Here is a 23,225-nt window from a genome sequence, read left to right on the forward strand (position 1 = left end):
ACTGTCCGAAGATGACTCCGTGGTCATGTGGCCGGCATGACTAAATGCCAAAGATGCACTGAACACTGTTACCTTCCCACCAAAGGTAGTCCCTATTTTTCTACTTGCATTTTTTACGTGCTTTCGAACTGCTAGGTTGGCAGAAGCTGGAACAAGTAATGGGAGCTCACCCCGTTACGCAGCACTAGGATTCGAACTGCTGAACTGCCGACCTTTCGATCAACAAGCTCAGTGTCTAAGCTACTGAGCCACCGCATCCCATAAACTATTGTTACCTAAACTTTAAGGGAAGATCCAACAAGTCCTCTTTACTTTAATTAACACTGAAAACACTATGCAATGACAAATGAAGCCAAAATAAGAGATTCATATAGGCTATAACATTCAATTCAAGTTGCTAACTTTTAATCCAGTTTTGTTTAGAACAACAGACAGTCTACATTATTTAACAGCAAGTGTGCATATTTAAGTCACATTTACATTCTCATTCTGTGTAAGAAAACCTGTAGTGTCCTACAACCATACAAAATAAAACAGCAGATGGTTAATTATGCTTTTTTAATTAATTATGAGAATCATAATCAACAGGTTATCATGGGATCAACAAGTTATAGTTTAATTTGTTATATTCTATTTTAACACAGGCATTTGTAATTAAAGTGATTGCTAGAAGAGAGCTCACTAAGGACCTTTTGTCCAGCAGTAAAATGTGATCACTGGCTCAACCAAATGGTAAAAACATGTTTCTGCTAAAGGTATAAACTACAAACAACAAGGAACAATTTATCAACAGAAAAATTAGATGTGGATCTATATTTACATGCAAGTTGTAGTGTTCTAGAAACTATTACATCTTATGCATTAATTCTAAAAGTCCAGTGCAAATATAAACTAGATCTGCAAATTTCAGCTAGGTTTGTAAGCAGGTTCTACCTAATACTTACAGGTGGGGGGAGGGAAATTATTCTTATGAATAAGTTTATTTCTGATGTACAGTATATATTTTAACTCACTGATTGACAATATATTTTAGGTACTTCAGATGGATAATCTGAACCGCAAATCACCTGAACATATTCAACATTTATAGAGATTCCCTGTACCTCAAAGGGTTTAGGATTAGGATAAATTGAATTTAGCCATTTCATTTTTTCCTTATGTTTTTTTTTAATTATTAACACAATGGTACAACCTAAAGAGAAGCCTTAGATGAGGCCTTTCTTAGGCTCTAGATAACTGCACACAGGCGGGAACTGTTCAAAGATGTCAATATTAAAAGTAACACAGATTTAAAATCTACAGATTTAATGGAAGCATGTGCAGATGGCAAAGTTCTGGAAAAAGATCATTAGATCGATTTGAGGCAGTTTGGATTAATTTGGATAAAGTCTTTTGCAGTGCCTCAAGTATTAACTAGCAGTTCCAATAGTGAAAGCAAAGAAACAACATAAATTGCCTTAACAATGTCCTTTTAAATGTGCTTTAATCTTTGATTATCAGTTTCTAGACAGTAGTCGTACAAAAATACAGCTCATTTTTTTGAGTGTTGTAATTTTTCAAGTAGGCTACACTAGACAGGCCAAGTGAAGCAGTATAGTCATGTTATGTGTTATTGTCTTATCTCTCCTCAATTTTAATTCTGAAATTTTGTTGGGTCTTCACCTTGTCCAGGTTGTATGCACTATCCTCCAGAATTCCTCATTCCGTTTCAGCAGCGATTATGCCCTTTGGAGATGGTTGTAGGAATCCCCTAGCCTCATGTTCCTTTGTGACCCTTTCTACAGGGGAACATATAGATCTCATTTTGAAAAATTATCCTGGTAGAGAATACAAGGCTTGACTTTCACTGCTTCTGTCCAACCAGGACCCTGACATATATTTCCCACTTTTGCCTGAGTTTGTGCTATCATTTCAGTCTATGAATGAAGTTTAGTACAAATAAGGAGCCTAACTGACGCAGCAGACTAATGCTACTGTTAAAGGTAGTATTTAGCTTCCAGCTGCATGCAATTACTGCGAGTTCAATTCTCACCAGGCTCAAGGTTGACTCAGCCTTCCATCCTTTCTAAGGTAGGTAAAATGAGGACCCGGTTTGTGGGGGCAATAAGCTGACTTTGTATAAATATACAAAAGTATGAAGGCTATTGCTTAACGCCTTGTAAGCCGCCCTGAGTCTCCGGAGAAGGGCGGCATATAAATCAAAATTAAAAAAAAATAAAAATATTGGTGATTGTCACTTTATTATTGTTCCTTTTATTTTATTTTATTTTATGTATTTTATTGCATCTTATGTCTACTTTTTAGTTTTGTTAATTATAGGTTTATATATTTTTATTGTAGTGTTTACTGGCTTAAGTATTATAAAGGTTTTTTGATTGGATTTTATTGTTAAACATACAGGCGGAATAAGGGCCAGGTGGCTCAGCAGACTAAAAGCATTGTGATTAACACCAGCTGTCTGCAATTACTGTAAGTTCGAATCTCACCAGGCTCAAGGTTGACTCAGCCTTCCATCCTTTCTAAGGTAGGTTAAATGAGGACCCAGTTTGTGGGGGCAATAAGCTGACTTTGTATAAATATACAAAAGTATGAAGGCTATTGCTTAACGCATTGTAAGCCGCCCTGAGTCTCTGGAGAAGGGCGGCATATAAATCAAATTTTAAAAAAAAATGCTTTAAAAGCAGTTTCAAAAGAATGCTTCACTTAAAGCCTTATAAACCAATATTTTTTCCTTTGAAGCTCTGCATAAACCTAGTAATCAGAAAACTATATTTCCCCACTAAAATCTTTTAATGCTTTGAAACGTTCTACTGTTTCATATCTTTAATCTCATAATTAATGCTGTAACTTCTTCTTTACAAGCATATTTTCCATAACAATTATCTTTGGATATGCGTAAGTCAGCTCTAACAGAAGTCAAGATTCAGAGAAACAAAGAAGGACTAATAAATCAGAAAGAAATGCTTGGCCAAGAGCAAGAAAATGTTAATATTAACTGTTGCAGGAGAAGATAAGAGAATAAGATATACACTCTCTGAGAACCATTTCACTCCAATGGGATTGGTTCACCCTACCATGCTGGCAGAAAGGGCATGCTATGGGTGTTGGTCAGAGAATTTTGGTTGGTGGGGTCCAAGATAAAAGCTTTTTCTGCTAAGCCTCCGGCCCTTTGGAACAATGTACATCCCTCCTCCCCCAAGGTGAGAACTACTCATCTACTGTAAGGGTCTGAAGACCTGGTTCTACCAGTTGGTCTCAGGCCCCACAGGGGTGCAACACTCTGGAAGTCCCTATTGAGTTAAGAAAAGCCTCCCATCTCTTCCAGTGTACTTGGTGCTCTCTTCCCCTCCCCATCTTTCAACTATAAATTATCATTATTATAATAATTATTTTTTTTATGTTTGTAAGTTTCCCAGAGCTGCCTATAAATGAGATGAGCAACACACAAATCAAATCAAATCAAATCAAATCAAATCAAATCAAATCAAATCAAATCAAATCAAATCAAATCAAATCAATAAATGCAAAATCACGCAGCCTGAAATTCAGGGTATGTAGACCAAATAATATTATTTTTTCACACTTCAGAATTTCACAAATAAAGGCCTGCTAAATGCATAATGGCTGGTGATGGAACTTACCAGCCTGCCTAAACTATATTAGAAAAAGCATCAGAAAAGAAGCTGAATTAGAGCCCCACATCCAAATCTTAATTATGTTGCTGTAGATGATTACAATGGTTTGGATGTAGATTTTACATTGTGTTTGGGAATTAAATATTAACTCATGCCTTTAAAAATAAGGTATAAAGTATATTTTTACCTGCTAATGATGCTGTATTAATAATAGCCCCTCCACTTCCACCATTTTCAATTTTCATGTACTCTAGTCCAATATATGTTCCTCTAATCACTGAAATCTGATATAGAAAATATAAATGAGTTATCAGGTATATTTAATTCTTATAGCTGTTTTTAAAAATAATGTTTCACTGTGAATCTTGAATCATTTTAACAACAGTTTTCCAATGCTTCTTTCCTCTTTTGTGACCCGTTTAACATTATTTCTCATTCTACGCGGAATCTTTCTTTTGATCTCCTTCCAATCTTGTAATATGTATTTCTTTTTAATATACATGTGATTCTGAGTGTTATTTGATTGCTTAATAGACGCCAAAGGTATTTTTTATATCTGCCAGCTAGCTATAGATGAGCTCCACACCTTTCAAAATGTCAAGGCTCTTGTAGCTATCATGTAGGAGTTTCAAGCTTTTTATCAATTTCCCCCATGTTTCCACGTTATTCTTTTATTAAAAGCAATAATTCCTTGTGATAAGTAACTAAAATAGTCCTGAAGATTTATCACTTTTATGCTATAATATTTGTTTCAGTCAAAAGTGAATGGTTTCATGATTGGGGAGATCACACAGAAAAAAGAAATCAACAGATGGACATACAGCCAAAACCAAGCATGTATTGAAAAAGCTATTTTGAAAGTGTCAGTGATTCAATGTATCACATTTTGTATATTATTCTATGAATTAATTATTTAATCCATCATACTTTTTATTCTCTCTGCTGACATTCTTGAACTAGTAGCATAATAACTACTTCTGGGCCAGTTTGTTCTTAACAATAGACATGGAAGAACTCTTTGTAGTTAGTCATCAAACAGTATAATACTCTCTCACCAATCATTTTGGATGGATTGGATAATCCTTCTGATGCAATTATAATTTGTCATAATAAATAACACTAGCAAAAATAGACAAGCAAAAGCAAGTATGCATTGGGAGGAGCAGACATATATAAGTCAACTGTCAGCACTGGAAATAATTAAGCTGAAAATGAATATCTTTTAAAAATGAAATTGTCTTTGTGGGACAACAGATTAATAGAGTTGGAAGAGACTTTGTAGGTCATCTCATCCAACCCCCCACCCAAGCAGGAGACCCTACACCATTTCTGACAGATGGCAGTCCAGTCTCTTCTTGAAAGTTTCCATGATGAAGCTCCCACAACCTCTGAATGCAAGCTGTTCCATTGGTTGATTGCTCTCTCTCTCAGAAAATTTCTCCTTAGTTTGCATCCATTATTCCTTGTCTGGCCTTCAGGTGCTTTGGAAAATAGCTTGATCCTTTCCTCTCTGTGGCAGCCCCTCAAATATTGGAACACTGCTATCATGTCTCCCCTGGTCCTTTTCTTCACTAGACTAGCCATGCAAAGTATTTGCAACCGTTCATCATATGTTTTAGCCTCCAGTCCCCTAATCAACTTGGTTGCTCTTTTCTGTATTTTTTCTAATGCATTTTTTATAATGTGGTGACCAAAACTGAATGCAGTATTCTAGGTGTGGTCTTACTAAGGCTTTATACAGTGGTATTAGTACCTCACTTGAACTTTATTATATCCCTCTGTTAATGCAATTTAGGATTGCACTGGCTTTTTTGGCTGCCATTGCACACTGTTGGGCTCATATTTAATTGGTTGTGCACTAAGATTCCAAGATCCCTCTCACAGTTACTGCTATTAAGCCTGCTTTCACCCAATTTATATGTGTACTTTTGTTTTTTCTTGCCTAAGTGCAAGACTTTACTTTTCTCTACACTGAATTTCACTTTGTTAGATAGGTCCCAGTGTTCAAGGGTATCAAGATACATCTGGATCTAGAGCCTATCCTCTAGGGCAGGGTTAAACTCGCAGCCCACGGGCCAGATGCATCACACATTGGCCATGCTCACACCCGATTTAGCAAAGGGGGGGAAGTCCCAATACGCCACGTGACACCATCGTGATGATGCAAGTTTGACAGCCTTGATCTAGGGTGTTGGCTATTCCTGCCGGCTTAGTATCATCCACAAATTTGGTAAGTTCCCCTTCTATTGCCTCATCTAAGTTGTCTAACTATCACAGTAGCAGAAAACAAATAAATTCAGAAGGCCTTAGTTTAAATCTGATTTCTTAGCTCAAAGGTCAACAATCAGCCAATCTATTATTCAGAGTACTGAGTTAACTTGCTGTAAGATAGTTATATTCTTCACTTTTGATGAAACATAAATATAAATATAAATAATATATATATATATATGTGTAGGTCTTTGGTTATTCGGGTTATCTCCCGCGTAAAATTGGAAGTGTCTTGGCGACGTTTCGACGAAGTCTCATTCGTCATCTTCAGGCTGGTGTTTTTGGCTTCGTGCTTCTAGGAGCAATGTTCTAGGAGCATTGCTCCTAGAAGCATGAAGCCAAAAACACCAGCCTGAAGATGACGAATGAGACTTTGTCAAAATGTCACCAAGACACTTCCAATTTTACGCAAGAGAAAACCCGAATAACCAAAGACCTACATACAAACACCCGTGAAAACCTCAGAACATATGTATGTATGTATGTATGTATGTATGTATGTATGTATGTAGGTGTCTTGGCAACGTTTCAACGAAGTCTCATTCGTCATCTTCAGGCTGGTGTTTTCGGCTTCGTGCTTCTAGGAGCAATGTGTGTGATCACAGCTGTTTCTTCCTTTTAACTGCCAGTGGGGTTGTGAACTGATTGGGTGGGAGCTTGGCTGTGTTCTGATTGGGTGGAGGTATGTTCTGATTGGATGGGGGATTGGCTGTGCTCTGATTGGCTGGGTGTGTGTTCTGTTTAGGTGGGGGCTTGGTTGTGCTCGGGTTAGTCTGAGTAGCAGTGGGATTTGAGCTGGTGAGCTGTGTTGCTGTTGTTTGGCTTCATGTTTGTGGCTGTGCCACCTCTTCATGGTGGGTGTCAGTCTGCTTCTTGTATGGATTGGAGGGGTTTAAAGTGGCTAATGATGCAGCTGTGGTCTGGCTTCTGGTCCATGGTCGTGCCTCATCATCAGTGTGGGTTTGTACATACAAATACCCATGAAAACCTCAGAAAACACACACACACACACACACACACACATAATTTTACTTGAAATAGCAATATTTCAATTTTACACACACAATCACATCTATATAAGCATAAATCTAAATATGTGTGTCTGTATATGCACTTTTATGACTACTCAGGATTGAAATAATAGTTAATTATTAATACTAATAATTATTAAGTTTGATTACAGTTCAGTATAAGTTTTACGTGTGTCTCTCTCTCCCCCTTCCTTCCTCTCTCCTTCTCTCTCTCTCTCTCCCCACATGTATGGGTGTGCCTTTTTATCAGTCTTGGTTTCTGATGACTGTCAGCACAAGTACCTGAAATTTTATTGACAACATTTGGAAGTGATTTGACAAAGTGGCTGCCATGTGGAAATTATTTATATAAGACTAGAACACATCTGTCTAGTCTTATTAGGTATCTATTTGTTGCTGTTCATTCCAAAACAATACCAAATGCGGCTCTAGGACTTGAACATCCTTTGAGGATTTTAACCATAGGTGAAAGAATATTATCTGGGTCGCATGTTTTACAGTACCCTTTCCACATATATGACTTTTTTTTGTACAAACTTCATATCTAACTTTGCTGTGTCCCTGAAATATACTCATTTAGTTTCTGGAGAGCAGAATGTGGTATAGGTATAAACTAAGAGACCTACTGTGAAAATAAGACATGTCCAGATAATAAGCCCAATCGGGCTTTTCAGCGCATGCGATAATATAAGCAACCCCCGCAAAATAAGCCTCCCCACCAACTACTTACACGCATGCACAGCTGTCCCGCTATTTCCTCTGGTTGCTTGCCGCACAACCAAAATGAGTTGAGAAGATGAGGACGGGGGGGGGGGAACATGCCCTCCCCTCCCTGTTCTTCATGCTGGCCGAACAGCCCAATATGTCCCACTCCACCCCAATGGCAACAGCAGCCTGGCTGCTTCCCTTCTGCACTGTCTCTTTATTGAGAGGGGTGGCAGGTGGGGTGGGGGAGAAGCAAGACGTATGGAGCGAGACGTGGATCCCCTTGCCGTCTCTTCTCCCCTCCCCCTCGCCGGGCACGGCAGGGCTCCTCCCCCTTGTTTAGCCACCCACCCCCTTTAGAATTGCAATTTGGGGCTGGCAGGTGGGGCGTACAAGAAGCGGGACACAGGTCTTACCTTTCAGACTCTGTCACTTTCCTCGCTGTTGTGTCCAGGGAAACATGCTGTAAAAGAAAACTTTCTCGTGAATTCGAGAAGTTTGATTGAACTCACGAGAAGGTTTTCTTTTATAGCATGCTCGCCACTTCCTGCACCTCCAAAATAATAAGATCTTCCAATAATAAGGCCAAGTCCTTATTTGGAGGGGGGGTCAAAAGAAAATAAGACCCTTATTTTCAGGGAAACACGGTATTTATAATCACATGATCCTAATGCCTCGCTTAGCAACAGAAATTTTGGGCTCAATTGTGGTTGTCAGTCGAGGACTACCTGTATCTCCTCCTCCTCATACATTTAACAATTATAAACATTATTATGATTATCCTCATTGCCATTGTTCCTTTCTCTATTGATTAATATCAGTATTATTAACAATTGTTTTTAAATTATTATCTATGTATTTCTTTTTCATCTGCTTGCAGTTATTTATTTATCAAATTTATATAGCCATCCCTCCTCCCCAAAGGGAACTTTATGTGTACTTATAAAGATATAGATATATTTATCTATGTATTGATAGATAAAGCTTCCTGTATATTATTAAAAGGAAGAAGAAAGCAAACATACTTACAGTTAAACGTTAGCAGTATTTTGCAAGTAGTACTCCCCACCCAGGGGAGGGGTGGGGGAGTGGCGGTAATTATTAGGGAAAGTCTTTGTCCGAGGGAGACCACTGTTCCTCAGATAGCCGGATGTGAGTCCCTCTTTGTGAAGTGGGGCCGTGGGGTGCAGATAGGTTTGCTGACTGCGTACCTGGCTCCCTGCCACGTGGCAGCGACCCTACCTGAGCTACTTGACGTCATCGCCGGGGTGGCGGTGGATGCCCCCAGACTTATTGTCATGGGGGACTTCAACCTTCCATCCGCGGGTGAGGCGTCAGAGGTGGTTCGGGAGTTCATGGCTTCCATGACGGCCATGGACCTGACCCAGTTAGTTCAAGGCCCCACTCACATAGAGGGTCACACTCTGGACTTGATTTTCATCTCTGGTCAGTGGTTGAATGATCTTGGTAGAGGGGACTTAGACATTAAACCCTTGTCATGGACAGATCATTCGCTCCTTCACTTGGACTTTCCTACCGCTTCCCCCTGCCGCAGGGAGACGGAACTGACCAAATGGTTCCGTCCCAGGCGCCTGATGGATCCCGAAAGGTTCCTGACGGAGCTTGGGCCGTTTCCTGAGACTCTGACACACGACTCGACTGAAGAGCTGGTGGCCGCCTGGGAGAGTGCGGCCGCCGGAGCTTTGGATCATGTCATGCCTTTGCGGCCTCTGACCCAATGCCGATCTCAATTGGCTCCTTGGTTCTCTGAGGAGCTGAGAGATGAAGCATCGGAAAAGTCGCCTAGAGAGCATTTGGAGGACTAGTCATTCTGATTCCAACCGGACACAGGTGAGGTCTTATATCAAGACCTACCTAGTGGCGATAAAAGCGGCGAAATCTAATCATTTTTCCGCTCTTATCGCATCTGCAGAGAACCGCCCAGCCACCCTGTTTAGGGTGACCCACTCCCTTCTTCGGGGGGAGTGCGGGAAGATCCCTTGCAGGGTCGAGCTGAGGATTTTGTGCAATTCCTGCACGATAAAGTCGCTCGGATTCGGGAAGGCTTGGACTCCGACTGGGTGAGTCCGGGGGAGGAGACGAGGGTAGGTCTTGAGAATATTACCTGGGAGGAGTTTGATCCTGTGGCTCCCGAGGATGTGGACAGGGTTCTGGGTAGGATTAGTGCCGCCACATGTTTATTGGACCCGTGTCCCTCCTGGTTGGTACTGGCCTCCCGGGAGGTTACACGAGGCTGGCTCCAGGGGATTATAACTACTTCTCTGAGTGAGGGTGCCTTTCCCGCCGCCTTGAAAGAGGCAGTGGTGAGGCCCCTCCTCAAGAAGCCTTCCCTGGACCCGGCTGAATTAGCTAACTACCGTCCAGTCTCCAACCTTTGTTTTGTGGTGAAGGTTGTTGAGAGTGTGGTGGCACGACAATTGCCCGGGCACCTGGATGAAGCTATCTATCTAGACCTGTACCAGTCGGGCTTCAGGCAGGGGCACAGCACAGAAACGGCATTGGTCGCGTTGGTGGATGATCTCTGGAGGGCTCGGGACAGGGGTTGCTCCTCTGTCCTAGTCCTATTAGATCTCTCAGCGGCTTTTGATACCATCGACCATGGTATCATGCTGCAGCGGTTGAGAGGGTTAGGAATAGGGGGCACCGTTCTGCGGTGGTTCTCCTCCTTCCTCTCCAACCGCTCGCAGTTCGTGTTGGCAGGGGGGCAGAGGTCGACCTCGAGGCATCTCGCATGGGGAGTGCCACAAGGGTCGGTCCTCTTGCCTCTTCTGTTCAACATTTTTGTGAAGCCGCTGGGTGAGATCATCCGTGGTTTTGGGGTGAAGTGTCATCTGTACGCTGATGATACTCAGCTGTACATCTCCACCCCAGACCACCCCAACGATGCCCTTGATGTGATGTCTCGCTGCCTGGAGGCCATGCGGGTCTGGATGGGGAGGAACAGGCTCAGACTCAACCCGTCCAAGACCGAGTGGCTGTGGCTGCCGGCGTCCCGATATAGTCAGCAGGTGCCATCGCTGACTATTGGGGGTGAATCTTTGCCCCCCACAGAGAGGGCTCACAATCTGGGTGTCCTCCTGGACGCACGGCTGTCTTTAGAAGAGCATATGACGGCCGTGGCCAGGGGGGCCTTTTATCAGGTTCGCCTGATCTGCCAGTTGCAGCCCTTTCTGGACCGGGACGCCTTGCGCACGGTCACTCATGCCCTTGTCACCTCCCGGCTGGACTATTGTAATGCTCTCTACATGGGGCTTCCCTTGAAGAGCACCCGGAGGCTCCAAATGGTCCAGAATGCGGCCGCGCGGGTGGTTATGGGCGCAACTCGTTGTGCCCGCGTGACACCCCTCCTGCGCGAGCTGCACTGGCTCCCAGTGGTCTTCCAGGTGCGATTCAAGGTGTTGGTTACCACCTTTAAAGCGCTCCATGGCATAGGACCCGGGTACCTCCGAGACCGTCTTCTGCCACCAATAGCCTCCCACCGACCAGTCCGTTCCCACAGAGAGGGTCTCCTCAGGATGCCATCAGCCAAGTTATGTCAGCTGGCGACACCCAGGGGGAGGGCCTTCTCTGTGGGAGCCCCAGCCCTGTGGAATGAAGTGCCCCCGGAAATACGTAAGATCTCCGACCTTCGGGTGTTTCGCTGTGCACTGAAGACCCTGTTGTTCCGCCAGGCAGGGCTATCAATATAATAATTTTAAATTGGGGTATTTTAATTTTTGGGGTTTTAAATCGTCCAAATTTATTTAATTATTTTAATTTTTAATCATTGTTGTGTCCTGTGTTTTTAAATTGGCTGTACACCGCCCTGAGTCCTTCGGGAGAAGGGCGGTATAGAAATAAAATTATTATTATTATTATTATTATTATTATTATTATTATTATTATTATTATTATTTTGCAGTGATATAACACTTGAGGTGTTTGTCTTGGAAAGAGAGTCGCTCTCTCTTAGGTAGCATAGTGACATTTATCATGATTGCTGCTGATGTGGCATTTATCTAATGTAATGTTAATTATATTACGTACACTTTGACGTTATTTCTGGTATTTATTCCTAGCATAAAAGAGGGAGATAATTATATTGGATTGTGAAGGAAGATTTAAAACATTCATCATAACTAGATCTTTGGGGTGGTAGAGGAGGGACATCTTCTAGCTGCAGTCAGGAATTTTAATAAAGCAAAAATAAAATAATGCCAGGTTTGCACCAACTGTTTTGTTAACGAAATATTTTATCATTCATTTTATTTTTAAAGAACATATTAAACTAAAGCAAGCGTGATCTTAGGATGAATTCTTTTGATTAGAATCCAGCTGGACTCTATTTTAATCATAAAATTAATTTTATGTTATGTTTGTTGTATGCTCAATTAATCTTATTAAGCCAGTTTGGTGTAAAACTTAAGGAAACAAGCAAGAGACATGGACACATGAGTTCTAGTCCCTTCTTAAGCACAAAGCCAGCTGAGTAACCTTGGGTTATTCATTCTCTGTCAGCTACAGAAAGAAGGAAATACAAAACTACTTTTAAAAATGTTGCAAGAAAACCTCAGAGACATATCTAGGCACTTGCAAGGATCAAGACTGACTCCTGTCTCTTCTGTGCTCTCTCTCTCTCTCTCTCTCTCTCTCTCTCTCTCCTCCCTCCCTCCCTCCCTCCCTCCCTCCCTCCCTCCCTCTCCCTCCCCTTCTCTCTCTCCCTCCCTCCCTCTCTCCACACACACACACAACACAGACTTCATTAAAATTACATTCAGCATAAAAAACCTAATCCATGATTCAGAAGTATGGATTTAGGACAATTGCAAACTTATTCTGTTCAGGTTCAGAAATGAGAAGTAAGGTGTACTTGGCTTTACACATTTAGAAATCCAGTCTTTTCTAGTTGTAACAAAAAAGGACAAAAGAAAAAAAAAGAAAATACACAGGAGCTAGATGAGCTTGTTGGTTTAGAGACAGAAGCCAAGATGACCTGAGTAAATTTCTTAAATTGTTTTTCCTAGTGAAATAAGGTCAAACTGATATACCAGCACATTAATTTCATATTAATAAAAAGTGATCAGATTTGTTAGTCCAACTCTAGAATAGTTTTCAATAGGTTTCTACATGAAAACTAAGAATTTAGGAAGCTTGACTAATATAAAAATATTCAGGTGTTCTCAGACATCCAGATTCAAAAGTTGCTTAAGAAACATATGCTTGCAGAAAAAATAGCAAATATAATTATTATTAATTTTATATATACTTGGAAGAAAAAAATTAACCCACAAAAATGTAACATTTTTTCTCTAGATTTTTAACTACGCTTCTTTTTTTTCTTTTAAAAATACAGTATGTACTAGACCAGAGGTGGGCAACTATGGCCCTTTTATGACTTGTGAACTTCAATTCCCAGAATTCCTGAGCTAACATGGCTGGCTCAGGAATTCTGGGAGTTGAAGTCCACAAGTCATAAAAGGGCGATAGTTGCCCACCCCTCTACTAGACTTACCAAGTTGATTTGAACGGTGTTTTCCCAGTTCGTTTCATCATTCACTCCAGCATTATTGACCAGAATATCCAGATTTCCAAAATGTTGAATTGTTTTCTTAAATGCATCTGTAAGGACATTTGAAATTTATTTCCATAGAATACTATGTAATGATTGATGACAATACCATCAGAACTATGATTGTGCTTTAACAAAGTGAATCCACAGTGATATAATTATAAATATGGCTTTTCAAATCATTCATCATATATATTGATTTAACGTTTATCAATGGAATGCATACCCTAATATATAGACATTTTATTTATCCACATTGGTGAATAGATGTGGTCAAAGCAAAAATGATTTGCAAAGATAGAAAGTTATGAAAAATCTGTAGCAAATGATATTTGGATGTAACGTAAGGAATAGACTTCATTTTCTATTCTCATATCACTTATATCACATACACTTATATGTCGTGTATCTGTGTATCTTTACATATAAGTCCAGTAAATACAATTGAGCTTAACCCAAACTACTTCTGTGTGGCAAATATATTACTCTACCATAAGTCCTAGATAGCCTATAAGGACTCAAGTGAAAAACTAATACATCCAGAACTAGTGGAAAGTGAAAAAAAAAATGAAACTTGGAAGAAAGAAGTGAAAGAAGCTGTATGAACTGAAATGAGGGAATGCTAGGAGCAGGATTTTAGAAATACCAGTTAGATATTTGGTGATATAACAACAAATGAAATAGAAGATGTTATAAATATTAGTAGTCAAGAAAGATGTCAGTGAGAAAGATGTCATAAACATGAAAATGTTGAAAAATACTAATGCTGCATGTCTAACAATGCAGCTGAAGAAATGCTAAAATGTAGGGGTAGTTTACTTAAGGAGCAAACTTAAGATTTGCTTAAGGATCTTAAACTTATGCAAACTCCTTAAATGTGAAGATCTTATCTACATCTGATGACAGAAGATTGCTGTCTGTTACAGTAGCAAAGAGTAAAATGCAAGAATGAATGCAGGGATTACAAGGGATTAGTTGAAGAGTGTTTGGAAAGTGTGACATGATTAAAATGCTATCTATTAGATATTAGGGAATTTGGTCTAATACTTAACATACCATGCTAGAAAGTGGGAGACTGTGAATTCTAGCCTTAGCTATGACCTTGGGCCAGTCACTCTCTCAGCCCTACTCACTTCACAGGGTTGTTGTTGGGAAAATAGGTAAAGGAAGGTGGATATGTTCACCATCTTCAGTTATTTGTAAAAATAATAAAGGCCAGATATAAATAAATATTGTACTATTTAATATAATAAATACTAAATATTACCTTGCTGAATTCATTTGGGAGAAAACTTGTGTCTCTTATAATAGTGGAAGAGAAGTATTTTATTTATGCCCTAGGTTTGGTTTAAAGGTGGAAAAGGAAGAAGTAAAAGAAGTTCCTATATATTCAGAAAGAGTATTGAAATAACAGTGTGTGACTTTCATTTCAGGGAGGTCTAATGTTTATAGATTAACTGTTTGTGACTAACCAGAAGAGGGAGTTGGGACAGTAGTAAAAGCTCAGTGAAAATATTGGTTCATTGTGTAACTACTGGGGAAGGTAAATCCCAGACACAAAATCATGAAAAAAAGGTTAAAAAATATCAATACCAAAATGTCTTCACACAAATACATGAAATAAATATTCTTGGAGTATTGCCAGAAATTTTGAGTCTTCTTAAAGTATGGCAGGAAAAAAAATGGTTTGAAATAAGTTATAATTCAGTTATAGAAAATACCAGCAAGAGTCCACTGCTTTTTTAAACATACATAAACATCTAGATATTAGAGGAAGTATGAAAAATGCTTCTGAGTACTTAAACTGGAAAAATAAAAACTGAAGAAAACCTGGCTGGATAGATTGACCAGTTCCTAGTTTGCAATATGTTTAAAATTTAGGTGAAAAAGATCAGAAAAGGAACCAAAACAATGAAGCTGAATTGGAACTGAAGGAAACAACATTGGGGATATTTGACTTAGAAAACTGTGAGTAAAGAGGAATAAAGTAAAGCATTATTAAAGTATGGACTGTGTTAAGAAAATAAACATAATTGTTTTTCTCCATACATCACAAAACTGACATTAGGATCACTCAATGAAGACAAGTGGTGGTAAACTCAAGACTTAATTTTAAGGGTCTCTGTTGAGAAACCTTTTAAATTTAAAATGTTTTTCCATTTTCACAAATACTTTTGTAAGCCAATAAAAATAAATGATTGTCCTTATACTACAAATTATATACAAAGAGTGTCTCTTCTTTTTTCTCCAGCAGTTTCCAGTTTCCTCTGGAAACCATTCACAAAGATATCTCAGAAAGATAAGAAGTACAAATCATTAGAGTTGTAACTTTTGAAAAGAAGATTCAGCCTACTGGTTCTAGGAAAGCTTCTTGGCTAAATGTATTTCAACTCTTATACTATTTTATCTTTGCTTTAAATAGTTTTCCATTGTTCTTATACATTAGGATCTAAAAAACCCTTTGGAGCCAGTGGGCATTGCTAAGTGTAATAGGTTTAAAATCATACCAAGCCACCCGGTTGTCAGCAAAGCTGATTCCTCCCCTCCTCTGCAATTTACAGAGCTGGCTAAATTATGCTTTGAACCATTTTTAAAACCTGAAGAAGTTCAAATGTAGTTTGTGAAGTAGGGACAAAGGGATTTGTAAAAGGGAAAATACAACTTTTATGTTAAAGCTACCAAATCCTAAAAAAAGTTATTTGAAAGAAATGGTCTCTTCTTTATGAATAAATATAATGCAACAATAACATTTAAATGTCAATGTCCATAGTATACTACATTTAGAAAAGACTGTATTTGAACAGTTTTACATTTCATACACAAACTTTGATCCAAAATTCAGAAATAACCTATATCTGTTATTTACATATGTCAATATTGCTAATATTTCACAATTTGCATTTATAAACCCTTTTTAGATGCAAACTTTTTTTCTAGAAACTATAATTGCATATTGACATAGAAAACATCATTTCAATTTATGATCAGTAAGTAATTAAATATGTCTCTGTTTTAGTGAAGTTTCATATGTTAGTGATTCAAAATATATATCATTTTATCTCTACTGCCTACTGGTGCAAATATATCTGCACAATTAGTTTACATATTATTACAAAGAACAAAACTTTATCACAAAGGCTATTTTCTTTGCTCTACAGGTTTTTATAAAACTTTTACATATGATGCCCCAGACTTCCTGGAAGCCTGGCTAACAGGAACAATAGTCATCTCTAGAATTTGAATGATTCAGCAACTTGATTAGCCATTTCAAACTTATCACCTCCATATGGAAAACACTGATCCAAATAGTGTGCTCCTTTGAATCTTTCATACTAAAGGACCAACAAGAAATTGATATTGGGGTTAACTGGAAGCACTAACCTATTCATGAGAAGGTTCTGATTAAGACTGCTGACAGATCTCAAATACTTCCAAAAGCCAATTGTAGATTTACCCAGCAATCTGAGGCAGAGTTCTATAGGATGCCTTGTTAAATTCAGAATATAAAGTTGACTAGGTTTCTAGTTGCTCCTGAGTGGTCTCTCCTCACCCATTGCTTCTGAGCAGCTTCTTACTTCTCTGAGAAATTTTAGGAAATCAAGTGTGTGAAGACATGCAACACTGGAAATCACTTCTATATGTATTTGATTGTCCTTGACCCTTTTAGGGAGGAATGGGCTGGAATAACAACTGAATATAAATCAATCAGTTGTCTGTCCAAACATTTCATGAAGAAAATTATTTGCTTTCATTCCAAGAGGGAAGCGGGGTGGATGGAATCTGTTAAGATGACAGGAGATACATCTTGTAGTCACATCTACAGTAGGAGATTCTGGAGCATGTGGATCCCATTGGGATATACAAAATTATGTTTGATCTTAATTCTGTCACTTGTGCATGGAATCCTGGCCCATCTGCCTAGAAAAAAGAGCCAATGAGAGTCCGATGCAATGGATCCATCCCATACATAAAACATGTTTGAGAGACGATGAAATTCTAGCATTTCTGCAAAATGTCCAGCCATGGAAGTAGAATAACTTTAGTTATATCTACATTCTACTTCTTGGCAAGATTGCTGAGAAAGTGGTAAACTATCTTTCAGATGGCTTTGGAGAATATAAATGATCTAGATGTAGGGCAATCTGGATTCAACTTTGAAATGAAGCAGAAAATGCACTGGTAGCTGTTAGATGAACTCCAACAGGAATTTGATGAAGAGGACACACAACTATCTTTTTTCTAGATCTCTTAGCAATTTTGGATACTGTTCATCTTAGTATCCCTTTGGATGGATTGCAATGATTGGAATTTGGAAGCATCATTTTAGCACATGGTTCTGCTCTGTCCTAAGTAGGCAGTCCAGTCAGTAGTGACAGTGGTGGGAAGGGGTTGGCCCTTTGCTCTAATTGTTATGGGATTTCATCGAGCTTCATTCTTTTTCCTGTTCACTTGGTAAGGTAATTTATTAGGTTCAGAGTGGTGTATTGTCAGCTTCACTTGGTAAACCAGACTAGGAAATCAACCTCAACTTTAACCTATGAACTACATTTATCAATATTGGCTTTAATAAGAGAATCTTGCAAGTTTCATTGGCCTGTACATCCTTCTCTTTCTCTTCCTCAAAATATGGACTTCCTTCTGGGTTCACAGATCCTGAATAGGTAGGAGCCATGGCCAAAGTCTTTGCTTTATGCTTTTGCCAATTATACTCAAATCTGGATCAGGAGGCACTTAAAACAAACCTATCATATTTGCAAAGATTACTGCCATTTGCAGTATACAGTCAGGTCCAGAAATATTGGGACATCGACACAATTCTAACATCTTTGGCTCTATACACCACCACAATGGAGTTGGAATGAAACAAACACAATGTGCGTTAACTGCAGACTGTCAGCTTTAATTTGAGGGTATGTACATCCAACTCAGGTGAATGGTGTAGGACTTACAGCAGTTTGCATATGTGCCTCCCACTTGTTAAGGGACCAAAAGTAATGGGACAGAATAATAATCATAAATCAAACTTTCCCTTCTTAATACTTGGTTGCAAATCCTTTGCAGTCAATCACAGCCTGAAGTCTGGAACGCATAGACATCACCAGACGCTGGGTTCCATCCCTGGTGATGCTCTGCCAGGCCTCTACTGCAACTGTCTTCAGTTCCTGCTTGTTCTTGGGGCATTTTCCCTTCAGTTTTGTCTTCAGCAAGTGAAATGCATGTTCAATGGGATTCAGGTCAGGTGATTGACTTGGCCATTGCATAACATTCCACTTCTGTCCCTTCAAAAACTCTTTGGTTGCTTTTGCAGTATGCTTTGGGTCATTGTCCATCTGCACTGTGAAGTGCCGTCCAATGAGTTCTGCAGCATTTGGCTGAATGTGAGCAGATAATATTGCCCAAAACACTTCAGAATTCATCCTGCTGCTTTTGTCAGCAGTCACATCATCAATAAATACAAGAGAACCAGTTCCATTGGCAGCCATACATGCCCACGCCATGACACTACCACCACCATGCTTCACTGATGAGGTGGTATGCTTAGGATCATGAGCAATTCCTTTCCTTCTCCATACTCTTCTCTTCCCATCACTCTGGTACAAGTTGATCTTGGTCTCATCTGTCCATAAGATCTTGTTCCAGAACTGTGAAGGCTTTGTTAGATGTTGTTTGGCAAACTCTAATCTGGCCTTCCTGTTTTTGAAGCTCACCAATGGTTTACATCTTGTGGTGAACCCTCTGTATTCACTCTGGTGAAGTCTTCTCTTGATTGTTGACTTTGACACACATACACCTACCTCTTGGAGAGTGTTCTTGATCTGGCCAACTGTTGTGAAGGGTGTTTTCTTCACCAGGGAAAGAATTCTTCGGTCATCCACCACACTTGTTTATCATGGTCTCCCAGGTCTTTTGGTGTTGCTGAGCTCACCGGTGCATTCCTTCTTTTTGAGAATGTTTCAAACAGTTGTTTTGGCCATGCCTAATGTTCTTGCTATCTCTCTGATGGGTTTGTTTTGTTTCTTCAGCCTAATGATGGCTTGCTTCACTGATAGTGACAGCTCTTTGGATCTCATCATGAGAGTTGACAGCAACAGATTCCAAATGCAAATAGCACACTTGAAATGAACTCTGGGCCTTTTATCTGCACATTGTAATTGGGGTAATGAGGGAATATCACACACCTGGCCATGGAACATCTGAGAAGCCAATTGTCCCATTACTTTTGGTCCCTTAACAAGTGGGAGGCACATATACAAACTGCTGTAAGTCCTACACCGTTCACCTGAGTTGGATGTACATACCCTCAAATTAAAGCTGACAGTCTGCAGTTAATGCACATTGTGTTTGTTTCATTCCAACTCCATTGTGATGGTGTATAGAGCCAAAGATGTTAGAATTGTGTCGATGTCCCAATATTTCTGGACCTGACTGTAAGGGTTTGCCTTTCTGAATCATCCAGAAGCTTTAACTGATCTAAAATGCACTGTGTTTTTGAGTGCCATTCAGATGCTGATCATCATGTTTAAAACTCTACATGGCTCAGTGTCTGGCTATCTAAAAGACCATCTTTTCCAGATAATTCTGTCTAACTAATCAGACCGCCAGATAATGGATAGACTGCCCACCTACCAAGCATGTACATGTAACACTCTGTAAAGTCTCACATTTTGTGCAACAACATACCCATGGAATGAGGATGATCCCAATTTTTGTAGCCTTCTGGAAAGTTGCAAAGACTTGAGTTTTCCAGAGAGCCTTTTGGAACCGATTCTAAAACCATTGATCCTGGAAACAGCTCTACAATACTGTTCTATATTATTTTATACCATTTACTATATTAGTTTATTATTCTTTAGTACATGCACTTTAAATTTCCTAAATCCAACAGATTATAGACTATAATTATAGATAAAAATATTCTATATGAATCTCTGGCTAGGATCAGAAACAATACTCCTGTTTGACGGTGAGCCTCACATCATTTGAATACCAATATTTCTAATTCATTCTTTAATTACTTCATTCAGTGTGGTAATAGCCACTAAAGCATTGATGGTGAATCTTTTGGCCTTGGCATGTCAAAAATCTGAAAAATGACTAACTTGATTCTGCTGACATGTCACCCTCCCCACTTTCCCAGACAAAAGCAAAACAATTCATAACAAAGAGTTGCTTTGGATAATGAAATTAAATAAATAAATACTTACATAATTGTAAGTATTTTTTATTTGTCTTTGTCTCTCAGACTAAAATGCATATCCAAGTCAGCTCTGGGTCCCATGAGACCTGGAACTTTGGAAAATGGTCTTGCTTTTTGGATGCTTCAGAGAGCACAATATATAGTAGTTAGCGTAGCTTCTGGAGACACCAAAAATTGTGTGAGAATTTAAGATGCTTTTTGGAGACTGCAGAACTTCCTCAAGAATGTGATGTGCTCTCTGTGGCCTCCAAAGCCTCTGGAAATCACACAAGAAGGCACTGTTCCCACACACCTCTAAAATTTGCACGGCTTCTAGCCATGTCATCAAAAATGACGACATGTCACTTGTGATGTGTGTCAAAGATTCACCATGACTGCACTAGAGTAAAACCATACTAGTGGAGTTCGCTCTATTAGTTTGTTCCAGGAAAATTAGTAATTATCCCAAAATATTGTACGAGGACAGTATAAACACTGCTATCAAACAGTAATTTTAGTTGTCCATTTCAATAAGGTAGTCCTAGATTTTGCTTCTTCTGTTTCCTGGCCTATTTTGGTGGTTCTTTTTTTAAAAATGCATTTGCATTGGGAACATCCTTAAAATATTGTTTAGAATTTAGATTGCTTTCTTTCTAATAGTTTGAAATGCTAATCCCCCAGCCCCAGCCCTCATCTCTTTCTCCCTGTTCCTTCGGAGTTTTTTTTTTTTTTTGTAGAATATATTTAAGGCTGTACATCTATATGATTTTCTTACTGTACAGAATTTTAATGCTGCCATGGCACAACTTCTTACTATCCCTGTAACATGCTCTAATGTCACCTCCATGTATACTGAATATAAAACCATACTGCTAAGTATTTCAAGGTCATGACCTGTTCAATTTGATTATCATCTATCAGCTGTGAATAAATTTTGGACCTTTTAGCAAAAATTATTTATCATAAATAGGTTTTCCATATAATAAATGGCAGGACATTTCAACATTTTTCCCAGGCTTATTAAGGTAGCAGACTGTATTTGAATACTGAAGTAACAACACGAATCTGTTTAGCTAGATGGAGAGCAAGACTTGTTATTATTTCAGCTGAATGACCTTTAAAATAGGGCATTAAAAATCTTTTGGAAAAAACTTCTAACCTTTAAGTTTTTCTTCATTTGAAACATCACAAGGAATGAAGATAGTTCTCTGTGGATCATATTGCTTATCAAAGGCATCTTTGCTGACTTTGCCTGCATCTGCATTCAGATCCACAAGTGCCACCTAGAAAAAAGGAAAGTGTTCCACACAGATCTATGAAATTAGGTGCCTATCCTGACATAGAAGACATAAAAATTAGTTATACATTTCATAGACATAAAACAGAGAAAGAAAGAAGGGCTGTTTTAGATAATAGTGATTAGCTGATATAATATCTACATTTGTACAAATATGTAGCTTTATATGAAACAAATGTGGTAGAAATTGGAAGCATATTACCTAACCATTTTACATTATATAATTATTTGAGGACATAAATCCTAGGCATTTCAAAGGGAGGCTAAGTAAGTTTCAACTGTTTGAAATGTATCACTCCCTAGAAGTTCTAGATTTTACAACATAAAATTGAAGGAATATAAAATTTCCTGAAAGCAAGCCAATTGAATTTCACATGACATTAACTGCACATGGAATACATTATCTGCCTATCTGTATGGAACAGCAGTGTTTTCAGAGATTTGGACAAAACATGCATGCCTATTTTTATCAATGCATGTTAAAATAATTTTAAATTTAGAAACTGTGAATACAAGCACCAAATCCTACTTCAAACAGGCCCAGGAAAGTACGGTAATGTGCTTTATATTGTCCCTTCTCGAAAGAGAATTAAAGGAAGATTTTACCCATTATCCGCACATATCAACATATATGCTGCACTTTGAAACTAGTACCATCCATTCTGTCGCTTCTAACCCGCTCCACTCTCCCCCACCCCCCACAAAGAGAGCAGCTGCGAAGCTCGCAGTGCTAGAGAGACAAAGCCAATAGCTTCGAGGTACTTGCATGTTCAAGAAAAAGGAGGAGCCAGTTTGATCCTACGAACTCCGAGAGAAACTTCTATCATTGTTCCACAGCGCGGGCGAGAAGGCAAGCAACGCAGGAGTGGACTGCCTGCCAGCGACAGCGAGCCTTTTCTGCGCGCCCCCCCCCCCCCGCCATTGCCCCCCCCCCCCCGCTGTGCTCGAGCAGCGCGCAGTTGGCGCCCTTACCTTACAACCCTTTCCCAGCAGAGCTTCGACGAAGGCTTTGCCTATGCCCTGAGCTGCCCCAGTGACCAGAGCCACTTTGTCCTTCAGGTGCATTTTGCTTCTCTTTGCACTTTCGTCCACGAGGGTCGTCGCCGGCTCCTGTCGCTCAGAGCTGCGCGGCCGCTCCGGCGATTTCCTTCGGCTGCTGGTATTAACCTCCCCACAGCCTCCAGGCTCGGAGGTCTGAAGGAAAACTGAATCCGACCCGCGCAAGCCGAAGTTGGTGTCACCTGCATTGAAGTTGCCTCCCTTTGTCCCTCCCTTCCTCCACCTCCACTCGCGGCTTCCCCTTCTGGTGACTGTCCGGCTGGCTGTCCCCAGGCTGAATTTTGTGTGTCAGGCTCTGCGTTTTGTTTCTTTCCGGAGATAAAAGAAACTGCCTATCTTTGTCGTCCCGTCCCCTTCCCATTTCATCTCGCTCTTCCTACGCCTCATTTTGATGAGCCAACAAATGCCTCAGGCTATTCCTGCCCTCCAGGAAGGAATGAACCGTCTGGTTAGGACAACACTTTGAAAGAAGGCATTTGTG

The 23,225-nt window shown here is 39.6% G+C and overlaps 1 protein-coding gene across 1 annotated transcript in view; it reads right to left on the reverse strand.

The window, feature by feature from the left end:
* Window positions 1-22,987, reverse strand: part of HPGD (15-hydroxyprostaglandin dehydrogenase) — a 30,410-nt gene extending 7,423 nt beyond the window's left edge. Inside the window, exons 1-4 of the mRNA XM_070948526.1 lie at window positions 22,658-22,987; window positions 21,548-21,671; window positions 13,155-13,261; window positions 3,823-3,919 (exon numbers count right to left, since the gene is read on the reverse strand). Coding sequence (XP_070804627.1) covers window positions 3,823-3,919; window positions 13,155-13,261; window positions 21,548-21,671; window positions 22,658-22,750 — 421 coding nt within the window. The 5' untranslated portion in view covers window positions 22,751-22,987. The remainder of the gene's footprint in view (window positions 1-3,822; window positions 3,920-13,154; window positions 13,262-21,547; window positions 21,672-22,657) is intronic.
* Window positions 22,988-23,225: the final 238 nt, after the last annotated feature.

The sequence above is a fragment of the Pituophis catenifer genome, unplaced genomic scaffold (genome assembly GCF_029215685.1).
Source record: "Pituophis catenifer annectens isolate HBS135680 unplaced genomic scaffold, rPitCat1.0.hap2 SCAF_8, whole genome shotgun sequence".
Taxonomy (NCBI): Eukaryota; Metazoa; Chordata; class Lepidosauria; order Squamata; family Colubridae; genus Pituophis; species Pituophis catenifer.